This window comes from Tasmannia lanceolata, unplaced genomic scaffold (assembly GCF_043159265.1).
Source record: "Tasmannia lanceolata isolate RefF3 unplaced genomic scaffold, GAP_Taslan_0.1 ptg000013l, whole genome shotgun sequence".
Taxonomy (NCBI): domain Eukaryota; kingdom Viridiplantae; phylum Streptophyta; class Magnoliopsida; order Canellales; family Winteraceae; genus Tasmannia; species Tasmannia lanceolata.
Window position 1 is genome coordinate 29,586,520 of NW_027518690.1, and position 27,268 is coordinate 29,613,787.

The 27,268-nt window shown below is 41.1% G+C and overlaps 2 protein-coding genes across 2 annotated transcripts; both read left to right on the forward strand.

The window, feature by feature from the left end:
* The first annotated feature begins 687 nt into the window (after positions 1–687).
* LOC143891139 (uncharacterized) lies at positions 688–3,550 on the forward strand. The gene is made up of 4 exons (XM_077395778.1): positions 688–975; positions 1,195–2,535; positions 2,923–3,324; positions 3,542–3,550. Exons 1-4 carry the CDS (start codon positions 688–690, stop codon positions 3,548–3,550), a joined length of 2,040 nt encoding a protein of 679 aa, XP_077251893.1.
* A 16,375-nt stretch (positions 3,551–19,925) lies between these two features.
* LOC143891140 (uncharacterized) lies at positions 19,926–22,788 on the forward strand. The gene is made up of 4 exons (XM_077395780.1): positions 19,926–20,213; positions 20,433–21,773; positions 22,161–22,562; positions 22,780–22,788. The coding sequence occupies exons 1-4, from the start codon at positions 19,926–19,928 to the stop codon at positions 22,786–22,788; spliced, it is 2,040 nt and encodes a 679-aa protein (XP_077251895.1).
* Positions 22,789–27,268: the final 4,480 nt, after the last annotated feature.

The following is a 27,268-nucleotide window of genomic DNA, read 5'->3' on the forward strand; positions in this document are numbered from 1 at the left end:
CAGCTGTGATTAGAGAACAATAGTTTTCATCCTTTGTAATCACAATTTGAATTTTGTTAATGAAAGTGTGTTTTTGTTTCTTTTGTCATTGTTTGATCAAAATAGTTTATCTCGATTATCAAAATTTTAATCTAGTGCTTATACTTCCATTTCAGGATTCTTAATTGAGCAACCATTGCTCCTAAGAAAATCCTTGTTTCAAAATCAACCTGGTCCCGTCAGTCCGCTGATTCTAGGCTGAGTCGTTTTTCTTCCTCACCAATTTCTTTTACCTCCCCTGCATTACCTTTCTCCAATCTCCAGGAAATCCCTTCGCCTGTCCAATTTCCTATTGCACAGATGGCCGACTCTGGAAATGCTTTGGCCGAGATGAGTGAGATGATGAAGGCTATGCTTCAACAGATGAATAACATGAATGAAGAGATAGCCCGTCTGAAAAATGACAGAGAGTCTACTTCCAGAGAGCATGTAGCTCAGCACCCATCAGTTATACCTCCTCCCCCTCCTGCAATGGCCGGGCCTGCGGTCTTGAATGTCGAAGACGATCTTGATAATGAGCAGTATGAAGAAGAGAATTGTCATCCTAATCTAGATAGAGCCAATAAGGGCAAAGCAATATCGGATAGGATGGATAGGCTGGCCCAAGAAATGGAAAACATAAAATTCCAAGGCCCGAAAAAGTTGAACATGGCAGATTTTATGTTATACCCAGGAGTCACACTACCTCCTAGATTCAAGGTGCCGGACATGGATAAGTACGATGGGACAGGTTGTCCTAGAAGCCACTTAATGTCTGTCCTTCCGCTCCTTCAACAGCATGGTTTATCTCCAGATCAAGTTGCTCTTCTGTTCCCTAGATCCCTTGTTGGAGTGGCTAAGAAATGGTTCTTGAGCCTAAAGTCTGAAGAGATCCGAACCTTGGAAGACATTGCAAATAGGTTCGTCGAGCAGTTCTCCATGGAGGAGGGGATCGATGTGACCAAGAGAGATCTGAAGGCTTTGAAGCAGGGCCATAATGAAACCTTCACTTCCTTCATCCGTAGATGGAGAAGGAAAGCTGCCCAGATGACTCATCGGTTGTCAGATGAGGATCAGATCAAGATTGTGGTGAAAAATCTATCACCACAATATTACCACCATATGGCTATCCAATATTTCCTTGATTTTAACCATCTTATTAAGACTGGAACTCAGATAGATGATGCATTGGCTAAAGGCCTGAGATCTAGAGTACCATCTGATGGCAGAGAAGGGAAGCGACCTGTGATGGCGCCGAAAGAGATCCATAATGTCAATTATGTCAGGCCGCCACCACCCAGAGTAGTTACTGAAGTAAGAAGGCCGACAATGGAGCAGAAGCCTCTTCGTCATTTTGATCCCCTTCCGTATTCTTTGTCCGTAGCTTTGAAGAAGCTATTGAAGGACAAGAAGATCAAGTTGCCTGACATCAAACCTCCTCCCAACCCGTTGCCAAGATCCTGGAGAGAAGATCAATTCTGTGATTACCACCGCAACACGGGCCATATCACTGACAGGTGTTTAGCTTTGAAACACCAAATTCAGAACATGATCGATAGGAAGGAACTGTCAATCGAGTTACCAAATGTAACTAGAAACCCCCTTCCTACGCATGCAATGCCGCCTCCATCCTCGGTCAATGTCATTTGCGCCGAGGAGTCTGTCATTGATCCGGCTTCCTTCATATGTGCTGTGGAATCCGAAGAACCCTATGTCTGGAAATTTGAAGAAGGAGATCAGTTGGCAGAATCCGAAAGGCCATATGTTTTATCCTGGAACGATCCTGATGTGGCTGGGCCATCAAACCAGTCGTATATTTTCCAGTGTGAAGATGAGGAGAAAGATTCTGAATCTCTATATGTCTTAAGGGTGAGTGATGATGAGGGAGAAGAAATAAAAACCCCTTACACCCTTAGGATAGAAGATGAAGATTTGTTGCTCCTGAGCGATCAATGTGATGAACTCCGCCACGTCACACGAGGTGGACGAGTATTTAAGCCAGCTGAACTCAGAGTTGATAATCCAGCTGAGGTTGCAAGAGGGGTTGACAATCAGAAACAGAAACAGAGGCTTGAGGAAGAAGAAGACAATTTGTTGAATCAGCTCAAGAAGACACAAGCTAATGTGTCCATTTGGGGTTTATTGATGGCATCGCCGAAGCACAGACAGGTTGTACTTCGTGAGCTGAACTCGTCCCAAGTATCTGTTGAGATTACTCCAGATGAATTGGTCGGCCTGGTAGCCATGACCAAAGCTTCAAAAGCTTTGTCTTTCTCAGACAAAGATTTGCCGTCAGAAGGGAAGGACCATACTCGTCCTCTCAAAATTACCCTGCTTTGCAACCAGAAGAAAGTCTCCGAAGTACTGGTAGACAATGGGTCAGCTTTGAACGTGTGTCCTTTGAGCACTGCCACTACTCTGGGTTTTGGGCCTGAAGACTTCATTCCGTCTGAGCAAGGCATACTGGCATATGATGGGACTCGAAGAGATGTTATTGGAACATTGGCTACTGAGATTGTCATTGGAGGAGAAACCTTTGACATTGAATTTCAGGTGTTAGATATCAAGACTTCTTTTTGTCTGTTGCTTGGTCGACCTTGGCTGCACAAGGTTGGAGTTATCCCTTCCACACTTCATCAAAAACTGAAATTCATTCGAAACAATCGGGTGATCACTGTCAAAGGAGATCCCGAGCCAGAAGTTGGACAAATATCTCAAGAGCTTGTTACTGAAAACACAAGAGATATCAGTCTGACAGGATTTTCAGTGGAAGTTTCGGCTATCACCATGAAAGAGGCTATGAGTGAAGAAATTATGTTTCTCTCTAGCACAAATACTCGGGTAGTCAAGATGATGCGCCGATTTGGATATCTCCCAGGGGCAGGTTTGGGGAAGAATATGCAGGGTCCGACTGAGTGGCCCGAGTTGAAAGCATCTGATGGGTTGTTTGGGTTGGGATACAAGCCGACTCGCAAGGAGGTGCAGGAAATGAGAGCCTACATGTTTAAATGGGCCGAGTGTCGCCGCAAGGGTTTAGAATTTCCAATGGGACCCTTCAGTATGATAATGAATGGCAGATTCCGGAAAGAAGGAGCTGATTGCCCTTATTACGGTTTTTCAGAGCCATGGTATGATGAGAGCAGGCTAAAGCTGCCTGGTCTTGAAATCTTCTTCGCAGATGAGCTGCCAGCAGAATTTTACAGTAAACAGATTGCAGAGGCAGTAGTGACAGAGGAACCAGACTCAGACTGGGTTGAGAACTTTGAGCCAGAACTCCTGAATTCTTTGTTTCAAACTGAGGCACCAGTCATTGCTATGATTGGAAGAGATGCACCTTTTCTGAACCCAGAGGACTATATCACCCCAGCCGAGGGACCTCTGGATAACTGGACTTCACAGGTTATACCCCATGTAGTCCTTCAGTACATTCCAGTCCCTTCAAAAGAGTCAGTTATTTCAAAGTATGTGTCAGTTTCTGAGTCTGTCCCAGAGTCTGTCATTTCTAACTTTTCTTTTGATGCAGGTACTGTAGAAGTCGGGTCTACCTCTGGAGTGGATGACGAGTCTGTCCTTGATGGTGTCGAGTCCGAGTCTGAGGGCGTATTCATTGATTCTTTGGCTGTACATGTTTCTCATCGCGTCGATACTGATGTCGGCTTATTTTTTCATTCTGTTTCAAAGTCTGTAACGCCTGATGTGGGCAAGTCATCTGATGTAATCATTCATTCTGATGAAATAAAAGATTCTTTTGCTTACATTCCTGTACTTGTCTCTTCTACTGATCCTGCTTCTAAACCTGATCAAGTAACTAATAATGATAATCAAGACTCCCCCTCTAATGAGGTAGCCGACGAAACTCCCCTTGAAATCAAGCATATGATTCAACAAGAGGAGAGTCGCCGCGCTAAACCACTTGAAGAGGAAATTGAAACCGTAAATATAGGTGATGAAACCTTAATTCGGGAAATACGAATTGGCAAAATTTTATCTCCTGAGGAGCGTGAAGAATTAATCACCTTGCTAAAAGAGTTTAAGGAGGTTTTTGCTTGGTCTTACGACGACATGCCGGGATTGAGCGAGGATATTGTCCAACACAAATTACCTCTAATCCCTGGCATCAAGCCGAAGAAGCAAAAACTCCGAAAGCTTAAAACAGAATGGGAGTTGAAAGTTCATGACGAGGTTAAGAAACTACTCGAAGTGAAATTCATCGAAGTAGTCGAGTACCCTGAATGGCTTGCAAATATTGTACCTGTGCCCAAGAAAGATGGAAAAGTCAGGATGTGTGTCGATTTCAGAGATCTGAACAAGGCCAGTCCGAAAGATGATTTTCCGCTTCCGAACATTGATCTCTTGGTTGACAATACCGCTGGACATGCACTCTTATCCTTTATGGATGGATTCTCAGGGTATAATCAAATCAAAATGGCGCCTGAGGATATGATGAAGACGGCATTCATTACTCAGTGGGGGACGTATTGCTACAGAGTGATGCCATTTGGTCTCAAGAATGCTGGTGCCACCTATCAGAGAGCTGCGACTACTCTTCTTCATGACATGATTCACAAAGAAGTCGAGGTCTATGTAGATGACATGATTGTCAAAGGCAGGACTCGGCCAGAGCATACAATCGCTTTGAGAAAATTCTTCGAGCGAATCCGGAAGTTTCAGCTTCGCTTGAACCCTAATAAATGTGTATTTGGGGTCACGTCAGGGAAGTTGCTTGGATTCATGGTCAGTGAAAGAGGAATCGAAGTGGACCCTCAGAAGATCAAGGCTATCCAAGAAATGCAACCACCAAAGACAGAAAAGCAGATTCGTGGATTCCTTGGCAAAGTGCAATACTTGAGGAGATTCATATCTCATTTAACTATGACGTGTGAACCCATCTTCAAGTTATTGAAAAAGAATTCCTCTAAGAAATGGAATGAAGAATGTCAGGAAGCATTCGAAAAGGTCAAGCAGTGTTTGTCTTTGCCTCCTGTCTTATCCCCAGTCATTCCTGGTCAACCGTTGTTGATGTATTTGTCCGTCACGGATACAGCAATGGGTTGTATGCTTGCTCAGCAGGAGGCAGGGTCTAAGAAAGAAAAGCCCATCTACTACATCAGTAAGAAAATGTTGGAATATGAAATCAAATATACTGTCTTGGAAAAGACGTGTTTAGCATTGGTCTGGGCGACTCAAAGGCTTAGACATTATCTTCTTTCGAACAAGATATTTTTGCTCTCACGGATGGATCCGTTAAAGTATTTGTTCGAAAAACCCGCTCTTACTAGAAGAACAGCCAGATGGTTGCTATTATTGTCTGAGTTTGACATCACTTATGTCACTCAGAAATCAATTAAGGGACGGGTCATTGCTGAACAGCTGGCTGATGCTCCTATTGAAGAGAATGCTTTTCTGAAGGCTGATTTTCCTGATGAAGAGATTATGGACATTGAAGAAGAAACTCCGAGTTCCAAGTGGCTTATGTACTTTGACGGAGCTGTCAATAATCATGGTCAAGGAATAGGGGCAGTTTTGGTATCTCCAAAGAAGGAGTACATTCCGTTATCCATCAAGTTGCAATTTGAGTGCACCAATAACATGGCAGAATATGAAGCATGCATCGCAGGACTTGAGGCAGCTTTGGCTTTGCGAATTCAAGACATCGATGTATTTGGAGATTCAATCCTGATCATTTGTCAAATAAATGGGGATTGGAAGACAAAAGAGGCGAGGTTGATCTCATATCACACTTATCTCGAATCTCTGGTCAAAAAGTTCAGGAATGTCACCTTTACTCATCTGTCGAGGACAAGAAATCACTTTGCTGATGCTCTGGCTACTCTGGCATCAATGTTGGACATTTCTGCTACAATGGAGGTTCAACCTTTAGCTGTAAGGTTGCAATGGGCTCCAGCACATGTGAATGCCATTGAAATATCTGCCAGGTGTCCAGATGGAAAGCCATGGTATACAGATATCAGAAATTTCATTTCAGGCAAGGGGCATCCGCCTGAAGCTTCCAGCAAAGAGAGGAAAACTCTTCAGAAGTTCGCTGCCAACTTCATCATTTGTGGTGAAGAGTTGTACAGAAGGTCATTTGACGGTATTCAGCTTCTGTGTGTTGATGAAGATCAGGCTGCAAAGCTCATAGAGCAAACACATGAAGGTGTTTGTGGTCCTCACATGAATGGTAAGATGCTGTCAAGGAAAATCCTTAGACTTGGTTTCTATTGGCCCTCAATGGAAACAGATTGTTTCGCATTCGTGAAGAAATGTCATAAATGCCAAGTATATGCGAATCTTATTCATGTGCCTCCGTCGGAGCTGCATTCTATGACCTCGCCGTGGCCGTTCTCAGTATGGGGAATTGATATCATTGGCAAAGTCTATCCCAAATCGTCAAGTGGGCACGAGTACATCTTAGTGGCCATTGATTATTTCACGAAATGGATAGAAGCTGCTTCATATGCTTCCATAACTTCCAATACAGTTGCGAAGTTCATCCGTGCGAATATCATTTGCAGATATGGAGTACCTCATGAATTGATTTCTGATAATGGATCTCATTTCAAGAAAGAGGTAGTGCACCTGTGCGAAGAGTTTAAAATCAAGCATCACAAGTCATCTCCTTACAGACCGCAGACCAACGGGGCTGTAGAGGCAGCGAATAAGAATATCAAGGTCATAATCAGTAAGATGACCGAGACTTATAAGGACTGGTCGAACAAGCTTCCTTTTGCTTTATGGGCTTACAGGACATCGATCAGATCCTCTACAGGTGTAACTCCATATTCTCTAGTGTATGGAATGGAAGCAGTCCTCCCTGTTGAAGTGAGAATCCCGTCTCTAAGAGTTATGATGGAAGCAAATCTGCCAGAGTCTGAGTGGGCCAAAGCCAGACATCAGGAATTGCAGATGATTGATGAAAAGAGGTTGAGAGCCTTGTATCACATCCAAGGGTATCAGAGGAGAATCGAAAGAGCCTTTAACAAGAAAGTCAAGGTCCGAGACTTGAAACCAGGAGATCTCGTCTTGAAGTCTTACCGGGCACCGGTGTTTGATCCCAGAGGGAAGTTCAGACCAAATTGGTCTGGTCCTTACATTGTTGATGAAGTCCTGCCTGGAAAAGCCGTAAGACTCCTCAATGAAAATGGAGAAAAATTAACAGAACCTACAAACCTGGACCAACTAAAGAAGTATTATGCTTAAATACACCAGGAGGTCGTCTTTGATCGATCAGAGCTTAAAAGCCAACAACCTCAAAGTCAAAAATCATTTGCAAACACTTTGAGCCTAAAAATAAAAACATTCTTTCTTTGATAAACTTAAACCAGGGGCATCTTTTATGACTTGCGTCATAAAAGATATTGAACCTGAACTACGTCATGACCTGATCCCTCTTTACAGGGTACGTAGGTAGCCTGATCAATTCGGGTTCGGTCAAATCCTTCAAGACTTTCAAATCTTCAAAAAAAAGAAAGAAACAAAACAAACAAATTTTGAAACCCAAAGGGGCGAACTACGCGGACCTGATTCTCATTTCTTTGGGGATACGTAGGTAGTCTGGAAGGCCAGATTCGGTCAAATACATGAAAACTTACCAAATGTTAACCTGATTGAACCCAAGCCTACCTAAAAGTCCTTCTGGTGTACTTAGGCCCAAGTTTGTAGAGAAACAGAAAGAAAATAAAAAAAAATAATGGAGTCTTAGACCCGCTAGACTGAAAACCCGCAAGGGCGGTCTAGGCAAAAGTTAGGGTCATTTGCCCGCTAAGCTGAAAACCTGAAAGGGCGGCTTAGGCAAAAATTAAGGCATGCGGTCCGCGAAATCGAAAACCTGAAAAAGCAATTCGGTCATGGCAGTGACTTCATAAAGGACAGAACCTCTGAAAGCTAGCAAGACTTTCATTTCTTCGGCAGCATACTCCAAAGTCTGAGTCAACACCGGCAGAAATTCTTCTGACACTCTCAAGGCTAAGGGGTTAAGACTAAGCAATCCAAGGGAATAATAACCATGATGGAAATACCGGAAAAAGGAATGAAACACCTTTAAATACGGTTTTCAAAAGATTTTAAGAGTGGTAGACTGTACCATTTTTAAAAAATACTTATCAGACTAAGAAGCAGATTCAGTCTCTCTTAGAGTTTAAGTCATTGTGCCCGTCGAAGTTCTCATTTGCTGGTTGTCCAAGTCTTTTTCTATGTTGAGTCAAGGTCAAATTCCAGAGTCCTGTGTGGTTAATATTCCTCCCAAGGCTGGGGTGATAAAAAAAAAATGATGATGAATTTGTATCCCCTCAAGGGTGATGCGCAACAGAGTGAAGTTCAGAAGATGATTGATTCTCAAGTCCATATGGCAAGCTTTCAAGCCCATATGAAATGGCAGAGATCGTCAGAATTGAAAGGCAATTGTCGGGCAGATACAGTCTGTTGTAAACCTGAAAGCTTTGTAACCTCAGATATTCAATGAAATGAAAATTTTTGACCATTTCCTGTGTTTTGCTCTCTTACGAATCTGTCATGGAAGTATTTCATACTAGGGGCATCTTTTATGACTTACGTCATAAAAGATATCAAGCGTGATGATAACTGGGATAACTATTCTCAGCAAATGAAAACCAGAGAAGCTTGAGCATAATCTTTGAGTCAGGCTCTTCAATCAAATTGTTTTCTTTTGAAGTCTAGTTTTCAGAAAATTTTATCCCTAATAGAGTTTAGAATTTGCTCCTGCAATCGTCAAACCCTTAGCAAAATGCTTTTCACTCATTTTAAAAGGGTTAATACCTGAAATTTTCTTCAAGTTCTTTGAGTTTTATCTTCAGCAAAGATCATGCATTTTCAATCATTCTTGGCAAAGAATGACTTATTCACCTTGTGAAATCGATCAAAATTGGTCATTTTCTTTCACCATTTGAAAGATTTTAAAAGTTGTTTTTGCCAATGGCTCCGCGATTTGGAGTTTGGTCATTTTCTTTCACCATTTGAAAGATTTTAAAAGTTGTTTTTGCCAATGGCTCCGCGATTTGGAGTTTGGTCTTTTCTTTCACCATTTGAAAGATTTTAAAAGCTGTTTTTACCAATGGCTCCGCGATTTGGAGTTTGTTCATTTCTTTCACCATTTGAAAGATTTTAAAAGTTGTTTTCGCCAATAGCTCCGCGATTTGGAGTTTGGTCTTTTCTTTCACCATTTGAAAGATTTTAAAAGCTGTTTTCGCCAATGGCTCCGCGATTTGGAGTTTGGTCTTTTCTTTCACCATTTGAAAGATTTTAAAAGCTGTTTTTGCCAATAGCTCCGCGATTTGGAGTTTGGTCATTTCTTTCACCATTTGAAAGATTTTAAAAGTTGTTTTCGCCGATGGCTCCGCGATTTGGAGTTTGGTCTGTTTCTTTCACCATTTGAAAGATTTTAAAAGCTGTTTTCGCCAATGGCTCCGCGATTTGGAGTTTGGTCATTTCTCTCACCATTTGAAAGATTTTAAAAGTTAAAAAATATTTTCAAGGCATTCAAGTCCATTTTCACATGGCATTCAAAGTCCGTTTTCACACGGCATTCAAAGTCATTTCAAGTCCATTTTCACATGGCATTCAAGTCCATTTTCACATGGCATTCAAAGTCCGTTTTCACACGGCATCCAAAGTCATTTGAAGTCCATTTTCACATGGCATTCAAGTCCATTTTCACATGGCATTCAAGTCCATTTTCACATGGCATTCAAAGTCCGTTTCCAAGCGGCATCCAAGTCCGTTTTCACACGGCATTCAAGTATTTCAAGTCCGTTTTCACACGGCATCCAAGTCATTCAAGTCCGTTTTCACACGGCATTCAAGACCGTTTTCACACGGCATCCAGATTCATTTTTTCTTCAAATTTCAAGATCATTCACAATCAAATCTATCCTTTAATGTTTTGCAAGAGAGACTATCTCGTCAATATGTACTGAGTTAAGAGTTGGAGAGAGGCTATCTCACCAGCGTTTGCGGAGTCAGAGTCTGGCGAAAGGCTATTTCACCGTATTATCTTTGTAAATATCATTTTCAAAAATAAAAATAAAAATTTGATTTGCTTCTTTTTCGGGTCGGCCAAAATGGTTTGTCTGTTCAGCTTTGACATTCGCGTGACAAGCACGCTCTGCCAAAGAGGGGCATCTGTAGACACCCCATTTTCACCGTGCCCTAATCCCTTCATGTTTGAGCAAAGCCTCATCAAATAAATGAGATAGAACCCTAAATTTCACCCCAAGCTAGCTTAAGATCCCAGCTAAACCCCTGCAAAATTTCAGGAAAAGCTGAGCGCGTTTGCCCAGCAAATGGGCTGAGAGAGTATATGTAGTGCAATCAAGGGATGGCCCACTAGGTTTTGATTTTTATCCCAAAATCCTTGCTTTTTAATGAAAATCTAGGTTAACCTAATGCTTCAAATGCCCATGAACACATATTTAGAAGCCTTGAGATTTCAGAAAAGCCCCTGCAAAATCTCAGAAAAATCCGATGAAATTTTTTGGAAAAGACAAGTGGAATTAGTGCAGTTATCAAATGGGCGGGGTGATTTAGCCAGATGGGGTCGCACATTTGTGCGCCCATCAAATAAGAGTGCTGATATCCACACCTTATTTTTTTTGATATAAATATATGTTTTATCTCATTTTAAAGGGAGAGAAAAAAAAAATTTCGTAAAGAGAGAGAACGAGAGTTTTCCCAAATCCCAAACCCTAGTTCTTTTGTTCTTTCCTTCTCCGATCACATTCCGGTGAAATTCCGACGAGATTGCTGGCTATTCTTTTATTTTCTTTGCTTCATTTCTTATAATTTTCTTTCTATTGTTACAGATTTCCAATATTTAAACTTCAGATCTAAATCATTTCGGTTTTTCTTACTTTCAAACCTTTCTCTCTTTTCCGATCGTTTTCTCTGATGAATCCGGTTAAGATTCCGACTACTTTTCAGCCGTTTCTTCTTCTCTAGTGAGCACAAGTTCAAAGTTTCAGTTAGATCTCTTCTTTTTCTTCTTCTCTCAGTGTTCAAACCCCCGAATTCTTCTTCTGTGATCATTTTTTCGATCAATACTTCTTCTCCGGCGATTTTGATTTCTCCGGTCATTTTCCGGTAAGCCTTCGGTCGATCCCTTCTTTGCAGTAATCTTGCTATTCTAATCTTCCACTGAGCCTTAAACTCCCTAATCCTCCAGATCTGAAACATTAACCAAAATCTCCATTTTTTTTAAAGCTTAAAATCTTAGATCTGAGAAGGACTCATCCTTTTCAGCCTTTAAAATCATAGATCTGTGCAAGTCTTGTCTTATAAGTTTCCGATCTGTCTCATAGAATTCACAGGTTTAACTGAGAAGAAAATGAGAGCAAGAACCCTAGATCGAGAGGAGATCTCATGTATTTAATCTCAAATTTTAGCAAAATTTGAAAGGGAAGAGAGGAAATTGTAGAAATTGAAAGCTAAGAACAAAAGTTTGAGTAGAAATTGAAGAAATTAAAAGGAGATCTGTGCGAAAATTTGGGGATCTTGAGCTTTAATAAAGGAAAATCTCGTTTCAGGTTAGTGGATTTTTATTATTATTTATTTTTATTTTTTTTTGAAATAAGATGACTCGATGATTGTTCTTGATTTTTTTTATTTTGAAATACAGATTTATACTCAATGGACTCTTGCTATGCTATATCAAATTGCAAAATTTAGGGAACAAAAGAATCCAAGGCTAGATAGGGGGAAATCAACTGTCATATTGTGATATGTTCGTTTTTCGCAAAAAAAAAAAAATGCATTTTATGTCTTTATTCATAAAATTATTGCTACATGATTATTATTTATTGGCTTTTGTATTCTTGAAGTATAGCATATGAGATATTTGCTATTGGCATTACAGTGTTTTAAATGTTTGAAATATTTAATGCTTAAATCTCAGAAAATTTTCAAATCAGCCCCTATTTTCTACAGCTCCTGTTTCATCTCCTCTGTTGAGCATCCTTTTAAAGATTTTGAGACTGCAATAGGAGATATCTATTAGTTTTTCTTTAGACCAAGTCTTATAGTAACAACAGTGCCAATATGTGTTAGTCTCTGGTAGAGTCCCTGTTTCATTTCTTTTAGGAAAAGCACCACTTCTTCTTACTAATTGATGGATGCTAATGTCAGCCTTACCACATTTGGACTAGTCCATGACTCCAGTTTATTATTTTTTAGACTAATACACTATAGTTACAATATTCTTCTATTAATGTATTTCATATGTTCTTTATAACAGAGACATACTTGATTTTTTTTTTAATTCGATATCTGTTATATATATATATATATTTTTTTTTCTTTTTCTCTTTTATAATTTTAATTGATCATATTAATTTTTCTAAAAGCTGAATTTGATTTTGCTGGGATAATCAAAATGATTATAATGCCCACGGTAGTCCTTCCTTTGTGGTAGAGTCATGGTAATATCTAAAGTATTTTTTCTCTTGTTATTGAAATGTGATAAGGTTTAATAATTGCATGGTTCATGAGCATGCAACTACGATTTAATGATTCCATCTGTTTCAACAGTTTGATAATAGTTCATTTGCATATGTTATAGATAGTTTGAGCATGTAAGGTTTTATTAGCTTTCGGTTGTTTGATAATTGCTGCTTTGGTTATTTTAAGCATTATTTGTACTGAGCATACAACTGCGATTGAATGATTTTATTAGTTCTTCAGTTGCCTTCTTGATTATTTATATATTACTTGTATTAGGCATGCAATAATCTCATTAGTTTCATGATCTGATAATTGTTTATAGACGGTGGTCTATACTAGGAATGCAATTACAAATGAGTCGCATCATTAATTTGATGATTTGATGATTACACTCTGTTCATTTTAAAAAATTATTCTTATTCAGTTTAAAATTGGAATTGAGTGATATCATTAGTTACATAGGTCTCTTTGATTCAATGTATTTGAGTAAATATGAAATAGTAGTGTAAACATTTGAATCATTTGGAGTGGAAGCCATGTATATGTCTTTCCTTGAGAATGTCTTACATTGATTACAATGAAAATTACATGAGTGTATGAAGATAAATGGATTGTTCAGGTGAGATTATCTCAAAGCTCGTTATACTCATTCCTATTTATTTAAATAAATTGTTAATAGGAAGAAGGAGATCAGATGACTACTCTGTTCGATATTATCGACATGAGTACTGTCTGATCTCAAGGCGGGATTAGAAATATTATCATGTGTATATGATATCAGATGATTACTTTGGCATCATCTGATTTCATTGGAGTCCCCGTATTGGGGTTTGTGGTTGGTTTTAAAGTGTTTGATATTGTTTTTACTTTATTAGGCTATCCAGCGGCTGGTCTGGACTAATTAATGTTATTTATCATTTTATGATTGCTATTAGATTGTATATTTTTCTTTGCTTGGCAATTGATTTATTTTTAGAATAAAATTTGTGATTATCTGGTAGACTTTCCTTCTCTCTTTTGATAGACTAACACAGTCTTTTAGACTTTTGTTAAAATTCTTTAGATATTAGAATCCCCTTTTCTTGTAGGGCAATGAAGGCGATAGCCCAAGCCCATCTCTAGGGGGACTTGCACAGTCCAAATAGCATTCTATTTTCTCAAAAGACTTGCCTAGTCTTTTAGATCCAAATCTTGGGAGACAGGCATTGTCTCATTAATGAATCAACCTAAGTTAACCTCTAGAAGACTACCTCTAGTCTCATAGGTCTTAAACCCTCCTTTTTGTGCGTTGTTTGGTTTTGGGAGAACACCTTGCTCGGCTTGGCATCATACCCCTTACCTTATGGGTATTGGGTTGCACATTTGTTGCACCCTAGGGCTAGGTAGCTGTCCGGCCCGGCTGGGTGTTTTACCTTTGCCAAATATGCACAAAGTCTCTTTTTCCTTGTTAGTATTTTCTCTATCCTACCTCTGTGTCTAAGAGACTTACCTAGTCTCATTTTCTTGCTAAACCTCCTCTTTGTGCATCATTTGGTTTTGGGAGAACATCCTACTCGGCTTGGCAACATACCCCTTACCCTTATGGGTATTGGGTTGCACATTTGTTGCACCCTAGGGCTAGGTAGCTGTCCGGCCCGGCTGGATGTTTTACCTTTGCTAAATATGCGCAAGGTCTCTTTTTCCTTGTTACTTGTGAGTTTTATCTTAGCTTGATAGTCTCACTAGCACCCTTCTTTATCTCTTTTTCTTTTAGGAGACAGGCTTTGTCTCATTAGCACCTCCTTCTTAAGAATCCTATTTTCAGAGTCAGTCCTTAGCCTAGGAGTCTGTCCTTAGCTAGAGAGTCTGTTTTTCTTTCAGGAGTCAGTCCTATCATCATAGGGGTTAGGATTTTATCCAACCTCTCATCAAATCTTGTGTTTTTTCTATCCGCTCTTGTAAGGTATAGGATGCTGTCCAACCCTTGCAGAGTTGTTATTCTATTCTTTTCCCTCCGCAAAGCATAGGATGCTGTCCAACCTTTGCGGGATATCAGGAGTCTGTCTTCCCCTTATGATGATAGGATTTATTCCCCTTGAGTCAAAAACACTTAAAAATAACAAAAACATCTGAAAAACCAAAAATCTAAAAAATCTTAAGTCATTAGGAGAGTAGTTAGGAAATCTGTTTCGAACTACGTTGGCTTGATCCTCTTCCACGAGGTACGTAGTGCAGTTTGAGATTCTTATCTCAGATCCAGCCAAACCTTTGTAAATAAATCATTTACCCATTTTAAGAAAAAATACCAAAAATCTTCAAAACCTTGTTTTCAACAAGATCTTCCTCTAGAGTTAGTAGTTTGTTCTAGATAAAGAGTTTTAGAGTTTTGAGTTTGTCTTTGATGTGTTGTGTGGTTTTGTTTGTGTTTGTGTTAGAGTTAGGAGTTTGTCCTAGAGTTATAGGAGCGCCTCCGTCCAGTCCGTTGGCGATTCATATCGCCGACTGATGATTAAGTCTTGGATACGCTAGTGATCCCATTGTTTCCCTTAGGGCGTACAGCCTAGCTACACATAGATTATAGGAACCACCTGCATTAGCTTAGAGCTAACCTGCATTTAGTTAAGGCATATAGGGTGTCCTAAAATCTATAATCCATTGGAATTTAAATAATCATACAAGAAGCTTTAAGAACTAGTCCGGTCTTTTAGATCGAGTCTAGGATAGAAGTCTAGATGTCTTAGGCATCATAGCTTAGAATAGGTGCGAAGAACTACGTTGCCTTGATTCTCGTGGAGGCGGGGATACGTAGGCTTCTTTGGATGAACATCAGATCATCTAAAGACTCGGGCCTAGGTATAGATTAGAGTCTTAGGGTTGTATAGTATCGAGTCATTTTTCTATGTTTTGCAGTGTTTTCTTACTTTATTGCGCAGACCTTATACTTTTTTGGTGTGTCGTGCATGTGTTTGTTCATCAGAACTTAGACACCCATTAGGCAATGTCACTTATAACCTAGCTATGCTTAGGTGACACATGTTTCTTTTATTTTATCTTGTGTGCCTTTGATTTCATCTCCGAGACATGCATGATTAGATAGACGTCTTCTCGGAGATATTCATTCCCATTCCATATGATTTTCGCCCAAAGCTCTTCAAAATTATTAAGTAAATGGCATAAGAGACCAGGTGTTTGCACTTGGGCGGATGAGGTGCTCTTTAGACCTTCCGAATTCGTAACCAGGCACGAACCTTATTTTATATCTCTGGTTATCCGTTGCAACAGAGCATAGTATGGGATCCAGGGCCCATTTGCTTTTTTCCTTGGATGGCGACTCTTCTTTGTTTAAGGTACGCCTCGAATCTGGGCTAGTCCCCGAATCGAGAGGTATCTCACCTTTGTATCGCCACTCATGCTGTGAGGGGCATTATTCTTTCGAGAGTTCCTTGGTAGAGCTCTCCATTCACGTGGATGATCCAGAGACTGACTCGCGTGGGGGCACACGTCCTCACCGCCGCCTCTCTCGGATCGGGGTCCACAGGCTGGCGACTCTGCTGGGGAAGTTCTTGGAACATTGCCTAACTCTGTTAAAATGCCATTTGTTATTAATTTTGAAGAATTTTGAGCTAAAATCATTATAAATGAGAATGTAATCGCTTAGAATCCAGGGGCACCAAATAGGTGTTTAAAACAAGGGATTCACACACTACACAACATACATCATTTTTTATTTTCGTTTTTCTTTTATTGATTTTGTTATTATGGGCTCCACGGGATAGATACAATGCGTGCCAGATGGGATGTCATTACCCTACTAGTACTATTGTATCTATTTCCAAGCTATGCGCCAGAGCTGCAGCCGTAGACACTGGGTGTGCTGGTGTTCTACAGCAGCCGATGAGCGATGAACATACTCTGTATAATGCTGGGTGTGCTGGCATTATACATCAAGGGTATGGTCATAAGCATAGTACCCTGCAGAAATGCCCGGGCCTTACTTTTATTTCATTATATTATGTATATATATTAGCTGCTCCCTTTAGAACCAAAATTAGGGAACCCTTGCTAGGACATTATATATATATATATTCATATAGGACGAACATGTGCGACCAGCATATGTGAGCCTAGGATAGAAGCCGGCCCACCCATGTAGTGTAGAAGGGTAAGTCACATCATGATTATCCACCGCGTTATCTAATTCACTCACAGACATTTTCGAGTCAAGATTTTCTTGGCTCTGCTAGATCAGGTTAGGGCTGGTGCCCTTGGTTAGGGTATGTATGTATATATGTACGAGCATGTGTTATATCTATTCTTAGATTAGGACTTGTCTCCTAGATTAAGTTTTTTTTATATATCGCAGTCATGCTTTTCTTTAGACCTGATCAGTGACCATTGCCTTTTCTTGGTCGTCACCCGAGTCATGATCTACCCTGTAACCTTTTATCATATGATTATTCCAGTATCTTAGGTTTATGTCCGTAAGATTTTCTGATCCGTTATCATCATTTAGAGCTTGCTTGTTCTTTCAATTGTGGGTTTGGCCAATGACTTTTGTTCATCACCTTTTATGGCCATGGTCTAATCTCTGATTCTTCGTTGTCTTGATCAGCCTTTCTGCTAACCTGTTAGACCAGGGTCTGTCTGTCAATAGAATTTTCTGGTCTAACTGTCAGCTACATAGCTTCATTCTTCAGTCTTCCAAAATGGTTAATCGTTTTCCCCGGTCTTTATCCTGATCATGGTCTATGTTTTTGTCTCCTGAGTGTATGGTAGTGTTCCTTCGTACATGTATTACTCATTGAGTCGATGTACAGTTTTGCTATCTTCTTGTACATACCCTATTTGTCGAGTCAGTCGTTCAGATTAGGCCCTTTTTGCAGTAGATGTTCCAGATCTGATTCATCCTATTTGCAATCTTTTGATGCATTTGATAGTGTTTCCTCTACTTGTGTTGGGGCTATATCTGTCATTTCGTCTTCAGATTGTACAAATTTTTTCTGTATATTCGGTTTGGTTGTTCGGTTAGATTAGAACCCTCCTTTCCAATGAGGGATTCCTGGTTTAATCACTTGTATGTACATTATCTCAAAGTCACATAATTAGTGGTCTATAATCGATCTTCTTATGGCCAATGATCTATTCATTTCCCTCGGATCATGAGTTCATTCAGGTTGAGTACACAGATACATGTCATATATGTATATTATCCTTCGACTGTGTACTCATTCTTTTGATGTGCCAAAGGTTCATGCTGTGTATGGAAATTACTCATTGTGTTAGATTTTGCTATTTGCATGCTTTGTCTTAGATGTGGTTGATGGTTTGTCCGCTATCTCTGTGACCATGATCTACCATTATCGATCATCTTGATCATACAGTTGTCATTGTCCATCATCAGATTTGAGATCCAGTCTATGACCTACTTCTGTCATTTTGTGGCCGTGGTCTACTTTTCTGATCTATTCGAAAGTCTATGATTATTGATGAGCAAAATCAGTGTCGCCAGTTGTATCCTTCCCATATGATTGGTCAAGTTTATCCCTGTTATTTCATTATTCAGGATCATCTTCACTCTTTTCTGATCTTATCCTATCTGTGATCAGGTTGAATCATGTCGAACAAAGTGATGAAGGTTTGGATAAGTGAGTCAATTCGAGCTCTCCCGCGTGAACATACAGAGTGGAGTATGGCCGACAAGTTCATCAGCACGTTTAATCATTTGAGCGCATCCGGTGTGAACTGGCAATTTCTTCAAGCAGCTGCAAAACTTTGGGATCCTATTCTTCATGTTTTTCAATTAGGTCCCTTTGAAATCTGTCCTATATTCGAGGATTGGTGCGCCCTGTTAGAACTCCCACCTGAGGGACTCTGGATCCAACCTTCGAGTATAGCGTCTCCTCGTTCCCTTTTTTGTAAGCTTTTCGAGAACAAAACTGTTGATGCTATACCCTATTTCAAAGAAACGTACGTGCAATTCAATGACCTCATTGAGCGTTTTTCTAAAAGCATTGACCCTACCGATTCCCGTTTTCAAAATTGTCGGCGCAATGCTTTAATCTTTGGTGTCCTTGCACGTCACGTTATTCGTGAAGACTCCAGTATTGCCCCAGTGACTTTACTGAGTGTGGTCGACCAAATTAGCGAAGGAAGGAATCCTGTCCCAATCATGCTAGCGGAAACATTCTCTGGGCTGGATCTTATTGCTCGGCAAGAGGTTAAAGATAACTTCCATGGGTGTGTCAAACTGCTTTATCTGTGGCTTTGTGAAAAACTCACCATCCTTCGGCCGCGGAGCTCCCTTCAGTACACCCTCAAGGATCACCTTTCGTGGCAACCAATGGCCAATAAACCCAAATCCATTGATGAGTGGCATAATTGGTTGCAGCACGTGGAGAATGATCAATTCCACTGGGTGAGTCATTCGTGTTTATACGTTATCACTAGTACTTACCCACACCCATTTGTGTATCTTATGGGTTTGGAGAAGTCAACCTTTTATGCACCCACTCGTTTACTTTACCAGATCACGGGAAATCCATGTCCTCCCGGATTTGTAAATCCTCCTCCTTGCGAAAAGCTTACTCCCGATCTCATAAAGTCTATTGTAGCTGCTTGGGGAAATAAGGTTACATATAAAAGATTTGCTTTATCATCTAAGGTCCATCGGAAAGAGTTACCAGAAGAGCCCGTGAGCAAGAGAGCTCGGATTGAGGAACCTTGAAAATCTATATCATGTTTTGTTTTTTTATTTTATTTCTGCATTTCACATCATTGTCAGTCTGCATATCCAGCTGTGATTAGAGAACAATAGTTTTCATCCTTTGTAATCACAATTTGAATTTTGTTAATGAAAGTGTGTTTTTGTTTCTTTTGTCATTGTTTGATCAAAATAGTTTATCTCGATTATCAAAATTTTAATCTAGTGCTTATACTTCCATTTCAGGATTCTTAATTGAGCAACCATTGCTCCTAAGAAAATCCTTGTTTCAAAATCAACCTGGTCCCGTCAGTCCGCTGATTCTAGGCTGAGTCGTTTTTCTTCCTCACCAATTTCTTTTACCTCCCCTGCATTACCTTTCTCCAATCTCCAGGAAATCCCTTCGCCTGTCCAATTTCCTATTGCACAGATGGCCGACTCTGGAAATGCTTTGGCCGAGATGAGTGAGATGATGAAGGCTATGCTTCAACAGATGAATAACATGAATGAAGAGATAGCCCGTCTGAAAAATGACAGAGAGTCTACTTCCAGAGAGCATGTAGCTCAGCACCCATCAGTTATACCTCCTCCCCCTCCTGCAATGGCCGGGCCTGCGGTCTTGAATGTCGAAGACGATCTTGATAATGAGCAGTATGAAGAAGAGAATTGTCATCCTAATCTAGATAGAGCCAATAAGGGCAAAGCAATATCGGATAGGATGGATAGGCTGGCCCAAGAAATGGAAAACATAAAATTCCAAGGCCCGAAAAAGTTGAACATGGCAGATTTTATGTTATACCCAGGAGTCACACTACCTCCTAGATTCAAGGTGCCGGACATGGATAAGTACGATGGGACAGGTTGTCCTAGAAGCCACTTAATGTCTGTCCTTCCGCTCCTTCAACAGCATGGTTTATCTCCAGATCAAGTTGCTCTTCTGTTCCCTAGATCCCTTGTTGGAGTGGCTAAGAAATGGTTCTTGAGCCTAAAGTCTGAAGAGATCCGAACCTTGGAAGACATTGCAAATAGGTTCGTCGAGCAGTTCTCCATGGAGGAGGGGATCGATGTGACCAAGAGAGATCTGAAGGCTTTGAAGCAGGGCCATAATGAAACCTTCACTTCCTTCATCCGTAGATGGAGAAGGAAAGCTGCCCAGATGACTCATCGGTTGTCAGATGAGGATCAGATCAAGATTGTGGTGAAAAATCTATCACCACAATATTACCACCATATGGCTATCCAATATTTCCTTGATTTTAACCATCTTATTAAGACTGGAACTCAGATAGATGATGCATTGGCTAAAGGCCTGAGATCTAGAGTACCATCTGATGGCAGAGAAGGGAAGCGACCTGTGATGGCGCCGAAAGAGATCCATAATGTCAATTATGTCAGGCCGCCACCACCCAGAGTAGTTACTGAAGTAAGAAGGCCGACAATGGAGCAGAAGCCTCTTCGTCATTTTGATCCCCTTCCGTATTCTTTGTCCGTAGCTTTGAAGAAGCTATTGAAGGACAAGAAGATCAAGTTGCCTGACATCAAACCTCCTCCCAACCCGTTGCCAAGATCCTGGAGAGAAGATCAATTCTGTGATTACCACCGCAACACGGGCCATATCACTGACAGGTGTTTAGCTTTGAAACACCAAATTCAGAACATGATCGATAGGAAGGAACTGTCAATCGAGTTACCAAATGTAACTAGAAACCCCCTTCCTACGCATGCAATGCCGCCTCCATCCTCGGTCAATGTCATTTGCGCCGAGGAGTCTGTCATTGATCCGGCTTCCTTCATATGTGCTGTGGAATCCGAAGAACCCTATGTCTGGAAATTTGAAGAAGGAGATCAGTTGGCAGAATCCGAAAGGCCATATGTTTTATCCTGGAACGATCCTGATGTGGCTGGGCCATCAAACCAGTCGTATATTTTCCAGTGTGAAGATGAGGAGAAAGATTCTGAATCTCTATATGTCTTAAGGGTGAGTGATGATGAGGGAGAAGAAATAAAAACCCCTTACACCCTTAGGATAGAAGATGAAGATTTGTTGCTCCTGAGCGATCAATGTGATGAACTCCGCCACGTCACACGAGGTGGACGAGTATTTAAGCCAGCTGAACTCAGAGTTGATAATCCAGCTGAGGTTGCAAGAGGGGTTGACAATCAGAAACAGAAACAGAGGCTTGAGGAAGAAGAAGACAATTTGTTGAATCAGCTCAAGAAGACACAAGCTAATGTGTCCATTTGGGGTTTATTGATGGCATCGCCGAAGCACAGACAGGTTGTACTTCGTGAGCTGAACTCGTCCCAAGTATCTGTTGAGATTACTCCAGATGAATTGGTCGGCCTGGTAGCCATGACCAAAGCTTCAAAAGCTTTGTCTTTCTCAGACAAAGATTTGCCGTCAGAAGGGAAGGACCATACTCGTCCTCTCAAAATTACCCTGCTTTGCAACCAGAAGAAAGTCTCCGAAGTACTGGTAGACAATGGGTCAGCTTTGAACGTGTGTCCTTTGAGCACTGCCACTACTCTGGGTTTTGGGCCTGAAGACTTCATTCCGTCTGAGCAAGGCATACTGGCATATGATGGGACTCGAAGAGATGTTATTGGAACATTGGCTACTGAGATTGTCATTGGAGGAGAAACCTTTGACATTGAATTTCAGGTGTTAGATATCAAGACTTCTTTTTGTCTGTTGCTTGGTCGACCTTGGCTGCACAAGGTTGGAGTTATCCCTTCCACACTTCATCAAAAACTGAAATTCATTCGAAACAATCGGGTGATCACTGTCAAAGGAGATCCCGAGCCAGAAGTTGGACAAATATCTCAAGAGCTTGTTACTGAAAACACAAGAGATATCAGTCTGACAGGATTTTCAGTGGAAGTTTCGGCTATCACCATGAAAGAGGCTATGAGTGAAGAAATTATGTTTCTCTCTAGCACAAATACTCGGGTAGTCAAGATGATGCGCCGATTTGGATATCTCCCAGGGGCAGGTTTGGGGAAGAATATGCAGGGTCCGACTGAGTGGCCCGAGTTGAAAGCATCTGATGGGTTGTTTGGGTTGGGATACAAGCCGACTCGCAAGGAGGTGCAGGAAATGAGAGCCTACATGTTTAAATGGGCCGAGTGTCGCCGCAAGGGTTTAGAATTTCCAATGGGACCCTTCAGTATGATAATGAATGGCAGATTCCGGAAAGAAGGAGCTGATTGCCCTTATTACGGTTTTTCAGAGCCATGGTATGATGAGAGCAGGCTAAAGCTGCCTGGTCTTGAAATCTTCTTCGCAGATGAGCTGCCAGCAGAATTTTACAGTAAACAGATTGCAGAGGCAGTAGTGACAGAGGAACCAGACTCAGACTGGGTTGAGAACTTTGAGCCAGAACTCCTGAATTCTTTGTTTCAAACTGAGGCACCAGTCATTGCTATGATTGGAAGAGATGCACCTTTTCTGAACCCAGAGGACTATATCACCCCAGCCGAGGGACCTCTGGATAACTGGACTTCACAGGTTATACCCCATGTAGTCCTTCAGTACATTCCAGTCCCTTCAAAAGAGTCAGTTATTTCAAAGTATGTGTCAGTTTCTGAGTCTGTCCCAGAGTCTGTCATTTCTAACTTTTCTTTTGATGCAGGTACTGTAGAAGTCGGGTCTACCTCTGGAGTGGATGACGAGTCTGTCCTTGATGGTGTCGAGTCCGAGTCTGAGGGCGTATTCATTGATTCTTTGGCTGTACATGTTTCTCATCGCGTCGATACTGATGTCGGCTTATTTTTTCATTCTGTTTCAAAGTCTGTAACGCCTGATGTGGGCAAGTCATCTGATGTAATCATTCATTCTGATGAAATAAAAGATTCTTTTGCTTACATTCCTGTACTTGTCTCTTCTACTGATCCTGCTTCTAAACCTGATCAAGTAACTAATAATGATAATCAAGACTCCCCCTCTAATGAGGTAGCCGACGAAACTCCCCTTGAAATCAAGCATATGATTCAACAAGAGGAGAGTCGCCGCGCTAAACCACTTGAAGAGGAAATTGAAACCGTAAATATAGGTGATGAAACCTTAATTCGGGAAATACGAATTGGCAAAATTTTATCTCCTGAGGAGCGTGAAGAATTAATCACCTTGCTAAAAGAGTTTAAGGAGGTTTTTGCTTGGTCTTACGACGACATGCCGGGATTGAGCGAGGATATTGTCCAACACAAATTACCTCTAATCCCTGGCATCAAGCCGAAGAAGCAAAAACTCCGAAAGCTTAAAACAGAATGGGAGTTGAAAGTTCATGACGAGGTTAAGAAACTACTCGAAGTGAAATTCATCGAAGTAGTCGAGTACCCTGAATGGCTTGCAAATATTGTACCTGTGCCCAAGAAAGATGGAAAAGTCAGGATGTGTGTCGATTTCAGAGATCTGAACAAGGCCAGTCCGAAAGATGATTTTCCGCTTCCGAACATTGATCTCTTGGTTGACAATACCGCTGGACATGCACTCTTATCCTTTATGGATGGATTCTCAGGGTATAATCAAATCAAAATGGCGCCTGAGGATATGATGAAGACGGCATTCATTACTCAGTGGGGGACGTATTGCTACAGAGTGATGCCATTTGGTCTCAAGAATGCTGGTGCCACCTATCAGAGAGCTGCGACTACTCTTCTTCATGACATGATTCACAAAGAAGTCGAGGTCTATGTAGATGACATGATTGTCAAAGGCAGGACTCGGCCAGAGCATACAATCGCTTTGAGAAAATTCTTCGAGCGAATCCGGAAGTTTCAGCTTCGCTTGAACCCTAATAAATGTGTATTTGGGGTCACGTCAGGGAAGTTGCTTGGATTCATGGTCAGTGAAAGAGGAATCGAAGTGGACCCTCAGAAGATCAAGGCTATCCAAGAAATGCAACCACCAAAGACAGAAAAGCAGATTCGTGGATTCCTTGGCAAAGTGCAATACTTGAGGAGATTCATATCTCATTTAACTATGACGTGTGAACCCATCTTCAAGTTATTGAAAAAGAATTCCTCTAAGAAATGGAATGAAGAATGTCAGGAAGCATTCGAAAAGGTCAAGCAGTGTTTGTCTTTGCCTCCTGTCTTATCCCCAGTCATTCCTGGTCAACCGTTGTTGATGTATTTGTCCGTCACGGATACAGCAATGGGTTGTATGCTTGCTCAGCAGGAGGCAGGGTCTAAGAAAGAAAAGCCCATCTACTACATCAGTAAGAAAATGTTGGAATATGAAATCAAATATACTGTCTTGGAAAAGACGTGTTTAGCATTGGTCTGGGCGACTCAAAGGCTTAGACATTATCTTCTTTCGAACAAGATATTTTTGCTCTCACGGATGGATCCGTTAAAGTATTTGTTCGAAAAACCCGCTCTTACTAGAAGAACAGCCAGATGGTTGCTATTATTGTCTGAGTTTGACATCACTTATGTCACTCAGAAATCAATTAAGGGACGGGTCATTGCTGAACAGCTGGCTGATGCTCCTATTGAAGAGAATGCTTTTCTGAAGGCTGATTTTCCTGATGAAGAGATTATGGACATTGAAGAAGAAACTCCGAGTTCCAAGTGGCTTATGTACTTTGACGGAGCTGTCAATAATCATGGTCAAGGAATAGGGGCAGTTTTGGTATCTCCAAAGAAGGAGTACATTCCGTTATCCATCAAGTTGCAATTTGAGTGCACCAATAACATGGCAGAATATGAAGCATGCATCGCAGGACTTGAGGCAGCTTTGGCTTTGCGAATTCAAGACATCGATGTATTTGGAGATTCAATCCTGATCATTTGTCAAATAAATGGGGATTGGAAGACAAAAGAGGCGAGGTTGATCTCATATCACACTTATCTCGAATCTCTGGTCAAAAAGTTCAGGAATGTCACCTTTACTCATCTGTCGAGGACAAGAAATCACTTTGCTGATGCTCTGGCTACTCTGGCATCAATGTTGGACATTTCTGCTACAATGGAGGTTCAACCTTTAGCTGTAAGGTTGCAATGGGCTCCAGCACATGTGAATGCCATTGAAATATCTGCCAGGTGTCCAGATGGAAAGCCATGGTATACAGATATCAGAAATTTCATTTCAGGCAAGGGGCATCCGCCTGAAGCTTCCAGCAAAGAGAGGAAAACTCTTCAGAAGTTCGCTGCCAACTTCATCATTTGTGGTGAAGAGTTGTACAGAAGGTCATTTGACGGTATTCAGCTTCTGTGTGTTGATGAAGATCAGGCTGCAAAGCTCATAGAGCAAACACATGAAGGTGTTTGTGGTCCTCACATGAATGGTAAGATGCTGTCAAGGAAAATCCTTAGACTTGGTTTCTATTGGCCCTCAATGGAAACAGATTGTTTCGCATTCGTGAAGAAATGTCATAAATGCCAAGTATATGCGAATCTTATTCATGTGCCTCCGTCGGAGCTGCATTCTATGACCTCGCCGTGGCCGTTCTCAGTATGGGGAATTGATATCATTGGCAAAGTCTATCCCAAATCGTCAAGTGGGCACGAGTACATCTTAGTGGCCATTGATTATTTCACGAAATGGATAGAAGCTGCTTCATATGCTTCCATAACTTCCAATACAGTTGCGAAGTTCATCCGTGCGAATATCATTTGCAGATATGGAGTACCTCATGAATTGATTTCTGATAATGGATCTCATTTCAAGAAAGAGGTAGTGCACCTGTGCGAAGAGTTTAAAATCAAGCATCACAAGTCATCTCCTTACAGACCGCAGACCAACGGGGCTGTAGAGGCAGCGAATAAGAATATCAAGGTCATAATCAGTAAGATGACCGAGACTTATAAGGACTGGTCGAACAAGCTTCCTTTTGCTTTATGGGCTTACAGGACATCGATCAGATCCTCTACAGGTGTAACTCCATATTCTCTAGTGTATGGAATGGAAGCAGTCCTCCCTGTTGAAGTGAGAATCCCGTCTCTAAGAGTTATGATGGAAGCAAATCTGCCAGAGTCTGAGTGGGCCAAAGCCAGACATCAGGAATTGCAGATGATTGATGAAAAGAGGTTGAGAGCCTTGTATCACATCCAAGGGTATCAGAGGAGAATCGAAAGAGCCTTTAACAAGAAAGTCAAGGTCCGAGACTTGAAACCAGGAGATCTCGTCTTGAAGTCTTACCGGGCACCGGTGTTTGATCCCAGAGGGAAGTTCAGACCAAATTGGTCTGGTCCTTACATTGTTGATGAAGTCCTGCCTGGAAAAGCCGTAAGACTCCTCAATGAAAATGGAGAAAAATTAACAGAACCTACAAACCTGGACCAACTAAAGAAGTATTATGCTTAAATACACCAGGAGGTCGTCTTTGATCGATCAGAGCTTAAAAGCCAACAACCTCAAAGTCAAAAATCATTTGCAAACACTTTGAGCCTAAAAATAAAAACATTCTTTCTTTGATAAACTTAAACCAGGGGCATCTTTTATGACTTGCGTCATAAAAGATATTGAACCTGAACTACGTCATGACCTGATCCCTCTTTACAGGGTACGTAGGTAGCCTGATCAATTCGGGTTCGGTCAAATCCTTCAAGACTTTCAAATCTTCAAAAAAAAGAAAGAAACAAAACAAACAAATTTTGAAACCCAAAGGGGCGAACTACGCGGACCTGATTCTCATTTCTTTGGGGATACGTAGGTAGTCTGGAAGGCCAGATTCGGTCAAATACATGAAAACTTACCAAATGTTAACCTGATTGAACCCAAGCCTACCTAAAAGTCCTTCTGGTGTACTTAGGCCCAAGTTTGTAGAGAAACAGAAAGAAAATAAAAAAAAATAATGGAGTCTTAGACCCGCTAGACTGAAAACCCGCAAGGGCGGTCTAGGCAAAAGTTGGGGTCATTTGCCCGCTAAGCTGAAAACCTGAAAGGGCGGCTTAGGCAAAAATTAAGGCATGCGGTCCGCCAAATCGAAAACCTGAAAAAGCAATTCGGTCATGGCAGTGACTTCATAAAGGACAGAACCTCTGAAAGCTAGCAAGACTTTCATTTCTTCGGCAGCATACTCCAAAGTCTGAGTCAACACCGGCAGAAATTCTTCTGACACTCTCAAGGCTAAGGGGTTAAGACTAAGCAATCCAAGGGAATAATAACCATGATGG